Raw genomic sequence first — 13,048 nt, 5'->3', positions numbered from 1 at the left:
GGAAGTTTTCCAGTTTTAAAGACACAGTTGTGTAGTGTGTAATATTCACACAGGTAGTGCTCTTAGTACCTTCCTCTTCCTTTTTTATTAATAACCAGGTAAAAAAAAAAGTGCTATTTACCCACTAGATATAATACAATATGCCATTTACCCCTCACCAAATATAACACTATATACCATTTTCCCTCCAAATATAACACATTGATAGTTCTATTTTCACAAGTTTTGTTGGAACTACAGTCTATTTTGGTCATTGACACAGATGAACTACATTATTTATAGTAGTTGATAATCTATATGACCTATTTTTTCAAAATGAAAATTAAAAAGGGAATGCAGAATATAATTGACTTTACAATCTGTGAATGATGACAAAAATTATTGGCCTAGAAATTGTTTAGAAACAAACTGCAGTCTCAATACATTTAGCATACGTTGAATTTAGAGTAATCAATAAAATTTCAATAGGGCCAAATTTCTGACAATATGAAATTTCCTGACTATTATCATGAAAAAGATACTTGGGAGATGTAAATCAGCTGAAGCTGTTAAGAATATATATGTGACACCACAGCTTGTGTGTTTCTGTTTATATTAGTTCATCTTACAATGTTTCAGTACATGTACCTACACATACTTGTACATTCATTCATCTGTAGGTGTAACACTTTGGCAAGAATTTGAAGTTTTATGCAGCTGCAACATACTTAATACAGTAGAATAGAAGGAATAACTACTTAAGCAATCAATGAAGCCATTGTAAAAAAAAGAATGGAAAGAGATTTTTTTTAAGTCTTTTAACTTTTATTTGTAGAAAAATATAGATCCAATAGCCCAGAGAATTCAAGCAACCTTAGGAAAATGTAACATGGAGAATTACAGAGATGCTATAGGCATTACCCAGCAGCCTGCAACACCTTTACCAGATAAAAAGAGGATGTCATTCCCAGATAGAAAACTAGATTCTAGAACTAGTAATTCTAAAGAGACAGAAGGAGCCAAAAGATCACTGGAAGATAGAAATACCCCTAAAAATGTTCCTGCAAAATCATATACTTATCAGAGTTATCTTGACAAACAGCGCAGTGCTTCATCTCGTGATCCAGGCTCCTCATCAGACAAGAAGCCACACCTACCATCCTCAGCGTCCAATGGTCTGAAAGCAGATCAGCACAAATCTCATCATCCCATAAAAAAGGAATACAGGTCACCAAGCCCAATAAAAAAGGGACAGAACACCCCCACAAAGAATGGACCAGTTAATGGGAGAGGGGGTGAGGAGAAAGGGGAGGGGAGTAGTAAGAACAAATACCACTCTATGAATGGCATTCCTGCTCCATTGAAGCCAAATAAACAACATAATCTTCCACCACTTCGAATCAACAAGGTAATAAAAAGTATTTTAAAAATATACTGGAATAAAAAAAGTAATAATATGTGTATCTATTTCTAAGAACTTAATCCAAAAATAGAAACCATGTTCTGATAATAGAACTAAATATATAGTTACTGGTGATAATTTCCTGGGTATTTCATTTGAAGTTTGGGGAAAAGGGTGTGTTTATGATAGAGATAATGACTTTCTTATTAATAGATAACAGATAATTTGAAAAGGATTTGTTAGAAATGTAAGATATCTTTTCATGGGGGAATAATTGTAATTTGTTTTCATAAATGCATGACACTAAACAAGAGAAAAAGCTTTTTTTAGCTCACCTGAGCCGAAGGCTCAAGTGAGCTTTTCTGATCAAAATTTGTCCGTTGTCTGTTGGCGTCGTTGTTGTCGTAAACTTTTCACATTTTCATCTTCTTCTCCAGAACTACTGGGCCAATTTCAATCAAACTTGGCACAAAGTATCCTTGGGTAAAGGGGATTCAAGTTTGTTCAAATGAAGGGCCACTCCCTCCTCAAAGGGGATATAATTACAAAATAGCAAAAAATTAATGGCATTATTGAAAAATCTTCTTCTCAAGAACCAATGGGCCAGGAAAGATGAAACTCATATGGAATTATTGTCAGGTAGTGTAGATTCAAGTTTGTTCAAATCATGACCCCAGGGGGTAGGGTGGGGCCACAATGGACGATCAAAGTTTTACATAGGAATATATAGGAAAAATCTTCAAAAATCTTCTTCTCAAGAACAGCAAAGCCATGATTGGTCATATTTATATGGAAGCATCCTCATGTGGTGTAGATTCAAGTTTGTTCAAATCATGACCCCCGGGGGTAGGGTGGGGCCACAATGGACGATCAAAGTTTTACATAGGAATATATAGGAAAAATCTTTAAAAATCTTCTCAAGAACAACAAAGCCATGATTGATCATATTTATATTGGAAGCATCCTCATGTGGTGTAGATTCAAGTTTGTTCAAATCATGACCCCCAGGGTAAGGGTGGGGCCACAATAGACGATCAAAGTTTAACATATGTGTACATAGGAAAAATCTTAAAAAATCTTCTTCTCAAGAACAGCAAAGCTTTGATTGGATATATTTTTTTGAAAGCATCCTCAGGTAGTCAGGGTTCTCATTAACGCAAGAATCTGCGTCCTAGACGCAGCAAAATTACTTGGGACGCAAGGTTCTTAAAAACGATGCGTCCGCGGACTCATGATCGGACGCGTCCTCGTTAGCGAGAAAATACGAATGATTTCGAAAACGGGGAATTTAGATGTTAGGATTTGTCAAAGAAATATTTAATCGAAACCTTCCTGTAACTATCATAAAGTTTATACAAGGAACAACTTTTCTTGTACTTATTTCTCTTTTTTTTAAACAGGGATTGATCACAAGATATTTCATGTTTATTAGTCCATAGTCATAATAGCTTCGCATGCAAAACTCCGACAGCTGTAAACACACTGCAGCTTTTTAAAAAAAAACACTTTTGAATCTTGAGTGTTATCTACATGTAGAAACCATAATTACTGCTTGTATACACAATACGGCTTGATTATCTCGTGAATTTCACCCAGTGCAGACGACCGACAGGATTAGTTACGCCTCATTGCACATGACACCTGTGATTGTGTACAGTCATTTTTTGGGTACTACTTGATTATGCAACAGTTAATTTTAGCTTTATAAACACCAAGTTATTTTTATGGCAATTGATTACGCGTGTATTTTAGAATATGGCTTGAATGCATTACCAGTTTATATACTTGAATATGTTTAATATTGCGTTAAAACAAACTGATAAAATGATAAAGATTTTTATTGATGTTTGGATGGAAGGATACTGCATTAATTTATAGTTGGGACTCAACATAATTTTTCTGGGACGCATCAAATTTAGCTGGGACGCAATCTTCTCAAGTTAGCAAAATCCTAGTGAGAACCCTGGGTAGTGTAGATTCAAGTTTGTTCAAATCATGACCCCCGGGGGTAGGGTGGGGCCACAATGAACGTTCAAAGTTTTATATAGGAATATATAAGAAAAACCTTTAAAAATCTCAAGAACAGCAAAGCCACAGTTTGTAATATTTATATGAGAGCATCCTCAGATAGTGTAGATTCAAATTTGTTCAAATCATGACCTCCAGAGGTAGGGTGGGGCCACAATGAAAGTTTAAGCTTGTAGAGAAAAAGTCACAGTTAGTCAAAAAATTATGTAAGCAGTGTAGATTTAATTTTGTTCAAGTCATACCCCCCCCCCCCCCCCCACTCCCTTTTAGGGGTAGGTTGGGACCATTTATGCATTTAAGCTTTTCAATACTAAACTGATTTTCCTTTTTTCCTGGCCACAGTGCTCAGGTGAGTGATGTGGCCCCTGGGCCTCTTGTTTTTGTGCCGCAGTCATATTTTGAAAAGTATAATTTTTTACAAATTAAAAATCATTTACCTTGAATTATTGTGGGAACTCATTATGAATGCTTATTTTTTTCCCCTCACTTTGATTTCAGTAAATTCAAATAATGACATGTACAGACTTGATGTATTCTGAACAAAAATTACATTATAAATGCCCAGAATTGAGATGGACAAAAAATCTCAAATCTCATTGTTTGACCCCAGCTTATCAGGATTTTGATAACTTTGGTTAGACAAAGATGTTGCAGATTTGACACCTTAATCATGCTTCTTGTTATTTTCAGGAGGTGGACAGTGTTGAAGATATTTTAAAGGTACGGTCTTTTATGAGAAGTCCTCTGTAGATGATGATAGCAAAAATAGAAAATTTCAACATTTGCAAGAATCTTTTATGACAAATTGATTTTTTTTCTCTCTCTCTAAAATTTAAGTGACTTAGGGTCACTGACCCTCTGATAAGAGTTAACTCTCAGGGGGCTGACTGACTATTATACTATATCCCTTTTGCCCCACAAAGTATGCTGAAATTTTGTGCATTTTTATTCGCTCTACTGGTTAGAGACCAGAAGATCTTATGTGATAGTAAGGTGTCTGTTGTCTGTCCATCTCTGTCTCTGTCTATAAACATTTTTTTCCCCCTAGAATGCTGCTTGTTTTAAAGTTCCTGATTGATTTCAATAAAACTGGGTGCACAAGTAAACTACACTAAGAGACAATTTTTTTTTTTTAAATTTAGATGAAGGGTGTTGTCAAAAGTTACTAAAAATAGAAATATCATTGAAATCCTTTAAAAAATGCTACTGTTCTAACTTTTTGGTCTTAATTTTGTAAAATTTTGTATACAAGTAGACTGCACATTTCCATACATTATCACATAGATATAATTTATGTAATTCTCCTTTTTGATTTTTTAAAAAAATTTATAAATGGTGTTGCCATGTAATAATAAATAGAAATTTCTATGAAATTCTTTCAGAATGCTATTCCTCCTACAAAGTTTTAATGTAATGCATTAAAACTTTTCACACAGAGAGACTTAACCCAGGATCATTTATTCATTTTATTGATGTTGATATTGTTTCAAGTCCAAGTGCTACTTTTCTCTTCCTTAACCAGCAGAGCTACAATCTCATCAGAGACTTCTGGTTATGAATTAGTTCTCTTTGAAAAAAATATAACATAAATGCAAAAACAGAGGGATGATGAACCATAAATCATGATCTTCTTGAAAGAATAATAGGAGTAGACAATAAAATGGAAAGAATAATAGGAATAGACAATAAAATGGAAAGAATAATAGGAATAGACAATAAAATGGAAATGCAGGCTAATGCCTAAATAAGAATGTATTTGGAATTCTTTATTAACATTTATTAACATTTTTTTCAAAATAACATTTTATGAATTTTTAATTTGAAAGAATGAAAATCATTGATTGGGGAAATGTGAAAAACCATATAATTATGAAACTGATTTGCAGGAGATGACTCAAATGCATCAACCGCACACTGCCATTCAAACCCCTCGCAAGGAAGAGAAGTTCCCATTTCCAACTAGTTCCCCCACCAGCAAGGTACCACTTGTAGAATAGTAACACTGAATACACAGATGTTATATAATCATGGTATTGATTTGTGTGTTAAAGTAACCCAGATCCCTAGATAGTAGGTCATTAAAAATGTTGCAAATCATAGAAATGAAATAAAGAGATAGACCTTTCATGTAGGGTATCAAGGTGTTACAAAGTAAAAATGTTAATATTTTTTTATATTGATCATCTGATTGTAAAGAATAAGTAGTATCATTGAGAAGAGCGGGTCACAGATGGCCACGGTTATTGCCGAGGACAAAAGGAGGTTGTGTGGAATTATGTTTTAGGGTTTTAAAATTGACTGCATTGTACTTTTGTCATATGTGAGTTCTGCTAAGGTTATCAAACTTGCTGACTTCACAGAATCTGTTTAGAAGTTTTTTTGTTGACATCTGAAGTGTTTAAGGAGAAATTAAATATAGAAGCAGATAAATCTAAGTTCATGTTTTAAGATTAAAGAGTTTGATAGCAGGAACATTGACTTTTTTTTAAAGAAAATTCATTGTTGTTTTTTGTTCCCAGAAATATTAGCAAACTGAAATTCCAAAATCAAGTTTTAAGTACATGTTATTTAATATGGGTTTTAACAAAGATCATTGATCATTTTTATACAGGGTTTTAAGAAATTTACAGTAATCTACTGTGTCATGCATTCCTTCCTCCCCCTTAGTTTTTGGACAATTTTTCCTTTAGGAAAAACAAACTTTAAAAAAAATTGTATGTTGTAGTCAAGGCAATCATTTTTTTCTAATTAAGAATTTGAAAGAGAAAATGTTAAATTACTATGTTTTTTCCCTTTGTATTGATGGGTCATTTAGTAAATGTAATGATAGGAAGAAATTACAGAGAGATAAGAATTACAGGATTTTTAAAACACGTTTTGAAATCAACCTGATAAAAAGAAGGGGGGGGGGGGGGATCACGAGTGAAAATAACAAAGTCATGCTTTATGTTCTGAACATTTTAATTCCTGCAGGTACTTGTGTATATTTTATTGACATGGGTTTTAAGATGTCATCAAGATCATGCACATACTTTATTTATCACATGGTTCAAGTGCTGCAGGGAAGTATGCAGCTCCTACCAGTTATAAGGTTATAGCCTCTATTGACTAAAAGTATTTGATAGTTTTGTTTTCTTGTGTTTTGGATTACACTTAGAGATATAAGATTGAGACTTGGTAGTTTGCTGTTCATGACAGAGTTTGAGATCAGGATTGAGTTTTGTAAGATTTTTTTTATCTTTTGAAGATTCAGAAAACTATGGATTGGAGTCGCAGTTTTAATTCATGGATATATTCTTTTTCTTTTTCAGAGTGCAAGCAAAACAGGTGAACTCAAAATCCAAAGTAAGTTTGTGTTCATTATTTGAAGAAATATGAAGATGGATCAATATAATTTTTTTCTAATCCATACAAGATGAAAATCTTAAAATTCAGATTCTCAGTATTCCTTTCAAAAATTCAATTTTAAAAAAAATGTAAATACTGAGGGGAAACTGGACCTATTCTTTTATTATCCATATGATGTGGAATTATACAAGAAAATTGTTTCATTGTTCAAGTTCAGAAAACTGCCATCTAAAATTGGTTTAACCTACATGTAAAAGCATTGATTTTTACCTAGTAAAATGGCAATCATTTCTGGAAAACATGCCATCAGGTGATGTATTTTATGTCACAGAAAATCAATAGTCTCTGTTCAAAATCTAAGGTGAATTATTTATTGATGGATGTAACATTTCCGGTCTTGTAAGATGGTAACCATTCCATCTGAAGGGAACGTTTGATCTGTGAAAATTAAATACCCTAATCACAGTGTCAGTAAATGCAAAGGAATAGTTAGTAAATGAGATTAGTTCCTTCATTTGCATAAACTCTTCTTTTGTGAATATGAATCAACAGACTCTAAACTGATCCAAAAACGTATTAAAAGTAGTCCATATCAGAGCCTTAATTGAAGATTTAAATGGGTTTTAATGGAAAATGATGGGATTTTTTTTTTGAATTATTTTTTCAGGAGGAAAATGTATTTTAATGATCATGATGCATAGGAATTATACAAGTTTTTCTCTGTCACAATATTTTTTATTTTTTTTTTTTTAGGAAATGGTATTACAGATGGATCTAAGAATTCTCCTAGTGCAAATCCATCAAATTTCAGGTAAAGAAACTTTTTTGTATGGCATGTTTTACTCTGTTGATTTAAAAATCCTTGTAAGGAATGAAATACTTACTTCTGAAGATTCAAAAGAAATATTTCAAAATGTTTGTGGATTATTATTGCCATTAAATCTTTGGGCCAGATTTAAAGAAAAAATCTAAAAAAGAGGGGTATCAATTTTTTCCCCCAAAGAATGATGATTCAAGCTAGATCATTTTAAAACTATTTATGAAGTGAAAAAGATAACAATTTGTTGTATCATTTAATACATTTATTAAACAGTTTTACTAAATCAAATAGCCATTAGTAAAATGTGAGGTTTTGTTCCCTGTAGATGTCCATTTAGTGTTAGGTCATTGGTCTGTGTCTTCTTTTATAAGTTTATAAAAATTGAGGTTTTTGTCCAACTTACAAGCAAAATGAGGTCCTGTGTCTCAGTAGGCATTCATTAAAAGTGAGGTTTCAATGTCAAGGTAGACATTTATAAAGAGTGACATCATGTGCCACTTGAGATATTCATGAAAAGTGAGGTCCCATGTTACTCTTGATGTTTTTGTGAAAAGTTAAACAATGTAGAAATTTGTGAGAAGCGAGATTCTGTGAAACTCTAGATGTTCAAATGAAGTGAGGTTCTACGGAATAATCTTTCAAAGAATGTTAATAATGTCACTGTAAATGCTATGTATTGAGTAATTTTTAAAGTTATGCAATTTTTTGCAAAATTTTTAGGTTCAGTTTTTGTGCCGAAAAAAGTGATGTGGCAAAATAATTCCTCTTCCAACTCTTTGGAAATGCATTACCTTCAAAGTTGCTAAAATTACCTTCAAAGTTGCTAACTGAAAAAAATGTCAGATTATAGAGAATACCTGAGGTTCTGTGAAACTATCACTGTTCATAAAAGTGAGGTAGTGGTTCCCAGAAATTGAGATTCATGAACACACCTTGAACAGAGAGAGATCAGTGTCTCTACTGACATGTACCAGAAATCAAAATTTTGTATTATACCAACAGTTTAGTGTCAACTCTTCTAAGAGTGACTCTAAAAATTACTATATATTATACATGCACTTAAAGGATATCAGTTCATATTGCAATTTTTAGAGTGCTTCATTTGATGACTTCTTAATTATCTTGTTTAACATTTCAGAGGTTCAGAAAGAGAGCAGGCAGTTGATATAACTGTGGTAAGTATGCCTTCTTTGCCACCTATCTAACAGTTGTATACAATTATTGTTCTCTAGCAAATGCTAACAAGTTACGTGCAACCACTCGTGTCTACTCAGCTGGCCCTGAATGTGTTTAGCATACCTTTATTGTCATTTAGCCTAGCACTAAGCTGTATTAAGTTACCCAGCTAACACTGGCTGTTTCGTTACTATTGTGTCTTAGCTAACACTAGCTGTATTTTTTTTTCATTGTTACCTAGCTAACACTGACTGTCTTTAGTGTGGCTTCTAAATGTTACACAGCAAATATTAGTTCTTTCTAGTGGTAGTAGTATATTGCCTTGGAAGACGTATTACAATATATCCAATATATTGCAGTACAGAACTAGAATATCATGATTTATTTTTAACGTAGAGAAATTAAATAAAATGTATACTTGGATGAATGTAGACCCTTCAGCTATTTTGATGACAAGATTGATATATTGAACTATACTATATGTAGTATAGTGAGCATACTCTCATTGATACCTGCTTGTTAAAAAAAACATCTGTGCTTTGTTATCTTACTTTATACTTAGCTAACATGTTTTAGTTTACACTCTTTGATACACCAAGCTGATACTATCTTTGGTTAGTTTTAGTTTATTATAATCCATAATTAACCATAGTTAGGTTAGGATACATTCATAGATATACCCAGTACTGGTTTATCTTCATTTATACCCAGCTAATGGTAACTTTAGCTGTTATCTAGTTAGCACTAGTCTAAGTTACCGGGTAGTATGTCTTCATTTTTACCATATTAGTACTGGTTATGCTTATACTCTCATTTAAACCTTCCTAACACTAGCTGTGTTTAGCATATCTACATTAAATCCTAGCACATAACGCCAAGATTTACATGTTTATGTAGGGATTCATTAAATAAGCTAGAGTTTTGCAATGTTGATCATGTTTGTTTCTTAAACAGCTTCATCAAATCACTAAGGAAGTAAAACATTTAGATGTTTAACAACATGCCTCATGGATTAATAGTGCAATATTAAATCCAGCATCTTCCGGTTGGTAAAACAGTGGCACTTAATACTAGAACATTAGGCTATACTTAACTTACGAAAGCAAAACATTTGTGCATGTTAGTCTCTCTTCAGGAGCATGAAAAGATGCCACTTCTGCAGGATTATGAGGGCTGTGGATATGTATATATATAAATGTTTATGTTCAACACAGATATTGCTAACTGACAACAAGATGGTGTATATGAAATACTATGATCCCCTTTAAGCCATAATAAAAGGATGGCAGGTGGAAACTGAACTGATGGTCTGATCTGTAGCTCCAGGTGGTCATAATCAGAGAGAAAACAAACATCAGAATACTCTTCTGCTTCATAGAGAGCATACAAATTATAATTATTACTAATTGTGATATATGCAGCTTAAGAAGTAATTATTGTTGTGAACAGAAAATTATTTCCTTTCTGTAAGAAGTGTAAGTGAAGGAAGTTGTAGACTTCAGAGATTGTTAAAAGATATGTAACTTTGATTCAATTTTAGGAGGAAAATAAAATATATGTGCAAAAAGGAGGGGGGAGGGCAGTCTATTCTGTTATTCAAGCAATCAAAATACATCAAATTGAAATATTTAAGATACTGTAATTCCATGGCTTTTTCTATAGTCTTAGTCTTTAGTTATAAAAAATATCTTTAACAAACACAATTTTTTAAATGTTATAAATAAAAAACATGTGAAATATGAGTATTGAGTGGGATTAACTTCCTAAGTGTTCATCATTTATGTAACTCACTGTGTTAAATTCTGTAACTAAAAAATGTATTATTAGATAGAATATTCACCATGTAAGATTAGATATCCAAGATTAAATTAAGGAATTTAATCTTCCTGTAGGTCTTAGGTTCATTTCCATGTCAAATATGCATTTAAATACATGCAGCACGGTGCATGTTTTGCATTTTGTGTTTATATTAATGGAGTCTCTCATCTCCAGTGATTGGAAAGTTAGCGATAAAAATATGTGATCAAGTAAACAATTAGGTATTGATTTTCCTTACACTGGGGAAAACGTTCTGTCAAAGTACCTTTACCTGAGAAATTTTTTAAAAGAACTCCTGTTTGTAAATGGACTTGATCATGATATATGGCAAAACATTATCATAGATATTACCAATGGAATGTCAGATAAACATAAATTTGATATTTTGTGATTGACCGACATCACCTCTTAATGGAGTGATCTGTTAGATCTACGCACAGTGGGTCTAGATTCTACTATGGATTGGCATTAACTTTTGACAGCATCATTTTTATTGTTAGATTTGAAATCTACAGGATGACTTTTTGTTTCTTTCCAGAGAGCATCAAATACAACCGATTCTAAACAACCTTCAGTCTCCATTAGTGGACCAGGCACCAATGCTCCAACAAAAGAACAGAGGTAAACATCATAACCTAATTGTATGTTGTTAAACAACAGTTTGATGAGATGACAGGAAACTTTTAGAACGTTTTTTTCAGTGCTGATTAGTGTGAGTCAGTTTACCGTTTTCACAGGTGTTGTAAACTCGCACTATGTGCAGTGTGTAAGCTAGGGATAATTTTTTAAGATCTCTGTTTTCTGTTAGACGTGTTTATTGAGTAATTGTTCTGACAGATCTGTCGTGGTGCATTGGTACAACAAACCCTGCACTGTCTGTTATAGAGCAACTAGTCTGTGCCATCTACTCCTCCTGTGCATGAAATTGTTATTAATAGAATTTCATCTTAAGAACAAAGGAATCAATCTGTGTTCTCCCTTAAACCAAACACGTACAAAAAATGGGAAAACATGACTTGCAGTTTTAGTAATGAGATAAGATTTATTTTAGAACATTTATTGAAGTTCTTACAGGTCAGAGATAAGGATGAAGGTGTTATCTAAGTTTGATGGCAGCCAGTTTGATGGTCCATTTAAAATGACTTTCAATCTTAGCAGAAATGGCTGTAATTCAAGACATAGTGTATTGGGTGTAGTTGATGTATTCAACGACATCAAATGATTATCTCTCATGTCTTATGATAACTATATTATTTTTTTTATGATTCTTTTTAAAATGTTTAATTTAAAACAGAAAGTTGATACCCATGTAAAAAAAATATTAAAAAAAAAATTTACAGGATCAATACATGAATATAGTTTATCAAAATTTCATATACGTATATAGGTAACTTAAAGGTTTTTTTTTTTAATAATCAATTTTTGCCAATCTAAAAAAGTGCTTTATGTCACTCAAGGCCAGCTTCTTTAATTGCACTTTTAAGGGTTATCACTCTCGTCAAGTGTATATTGAATGAAGATGTATAGAGTTTATATTTAATGCTTGATCAACCAAGTATCTCTTTCAATTCTTATTACCACTTTGGGTGTTTCACATTCCAAATTAAAATCAATCCTGGTATTTATATTTAATTCTTATTTATTGAATAGGTGAATGAAGCAATTATTTTGCCAAAAATTGAATAGCTACTGGGTTATTAGATCAGAATAACAAAAGAAAATGAGGAATAATATCTAAAGCTATAAAAATATCTATTGATTGTTCACTCTCTCAACATACAGTTGTTTCATGGTTGGCAAGCTTGCCTCAGTGCATTGCAGTTTATTCTAAATTGATTGATGTTATGACCCTGTAGAAAACAACTCCCATTACAAGATTTTGTGTTAGGTTAAGATCAGACTTAGTGATTTGGGAGCCCAATTCAGGTGGACCCAGACAGATGTGTTATTTAAAGTAGAAACTCTTAACAGGTAATGTTTTCATTCTTAGGTCACTAGATTTTGTTTGGGTGTTAAATGTTATCTTGTTTTCTTTTCTCTCTTTGTGCTTTTATCTCGCACAACCTAGTACAGAGGATTCATCATTGGCAGCATTAATTCATTGTCTTTAGAATGACAGGCAATTGCAGCCTATTATTTCTTGATGAATTGTGGATTTAATGTGCTGCATATGATATATTTAGTCACTGAGCTAATCTGGCCTAACCTTGTAAAGGAAGTACTTGTTGATCGGAGCAGACTCAGAAAAACAACATGGTTTCTACTAATGAATGCAGACTCCGCATTGCTATGTTTTATGGCAGTAAAACTGAATAGATATCCTGTTATCTTAAGTTTCTTGTAAATAATCTTGTAAACGGAGAGTATATTTGTATTTCCACTAGCTATTGATTGCCTTCACTGCCAGATTCAGACACTGGCCTGCTGCAAAAAAATAATTGTAGCAGGATTGGTAAATCATCAGTAATTGATTCATT

The 13,048-nt window shown here is 32.7% G+C and overlaps 1 protein-coding gene across 1 annotated transcript in view; it reads left to right on the top strand.

The window, feature by feature from the left end:
• LOC133193425 (AF4/FMR2 family member 4-like) overlaps positions 1-13,048 on the top strand; it is a 35,776-nt gene that overhangs the window by 10,175 nt on the left and 12,553 nt on the right. The window contains exons 3-9 of the mRNA XM_061329361.1: positions 815-1,387; positions 4,100-4,129; positions 5,296-5,388; positions 6,721-6,754; positions 7,511-7,568; positions 8,716-8,752; positions 11,110-11,192. Coding sequence (XP_061185345.1) covers positions 815-1,387; positions 4,100-4,129; positions 5,296-5,388; positions 6,721-6,754; positions 7,511-7,568; positions 8,716-8,752; positions 11,110-11,192 — 908 coding nt within the window. The remainder of the gene's footprint in view (positions 1-814; positions 1,388-4,099; positions 4,130-5,295; positions 5,389-6,720; positions 6,755-7,510; positions 7,569-8,715; positions 8,753-11,109; positions 11,193-13,048) is intronic.

Source organism: Saccostrea echinata, unplaced genomic scaffold (genome assembly GCF_033153115.1).
Source record: "Saccostrea echinata isolate AGI-Se365-2 ecotype Australia unplaced genomic scaffold, CSIRO_AGI_Sech_v1 ptg000027l, whole genome shotgun sequence".
NCBI lineage: Eukaryota > Metazoa > Mollusca > Bivalvia > Ostreida > Ostreidae > Saccostrea > Saccostrea echinata.
Note: the sequence above shows the minus strand (reverse complement) of the source record. Positions and strands in the feature narration are given on the sequence as shown.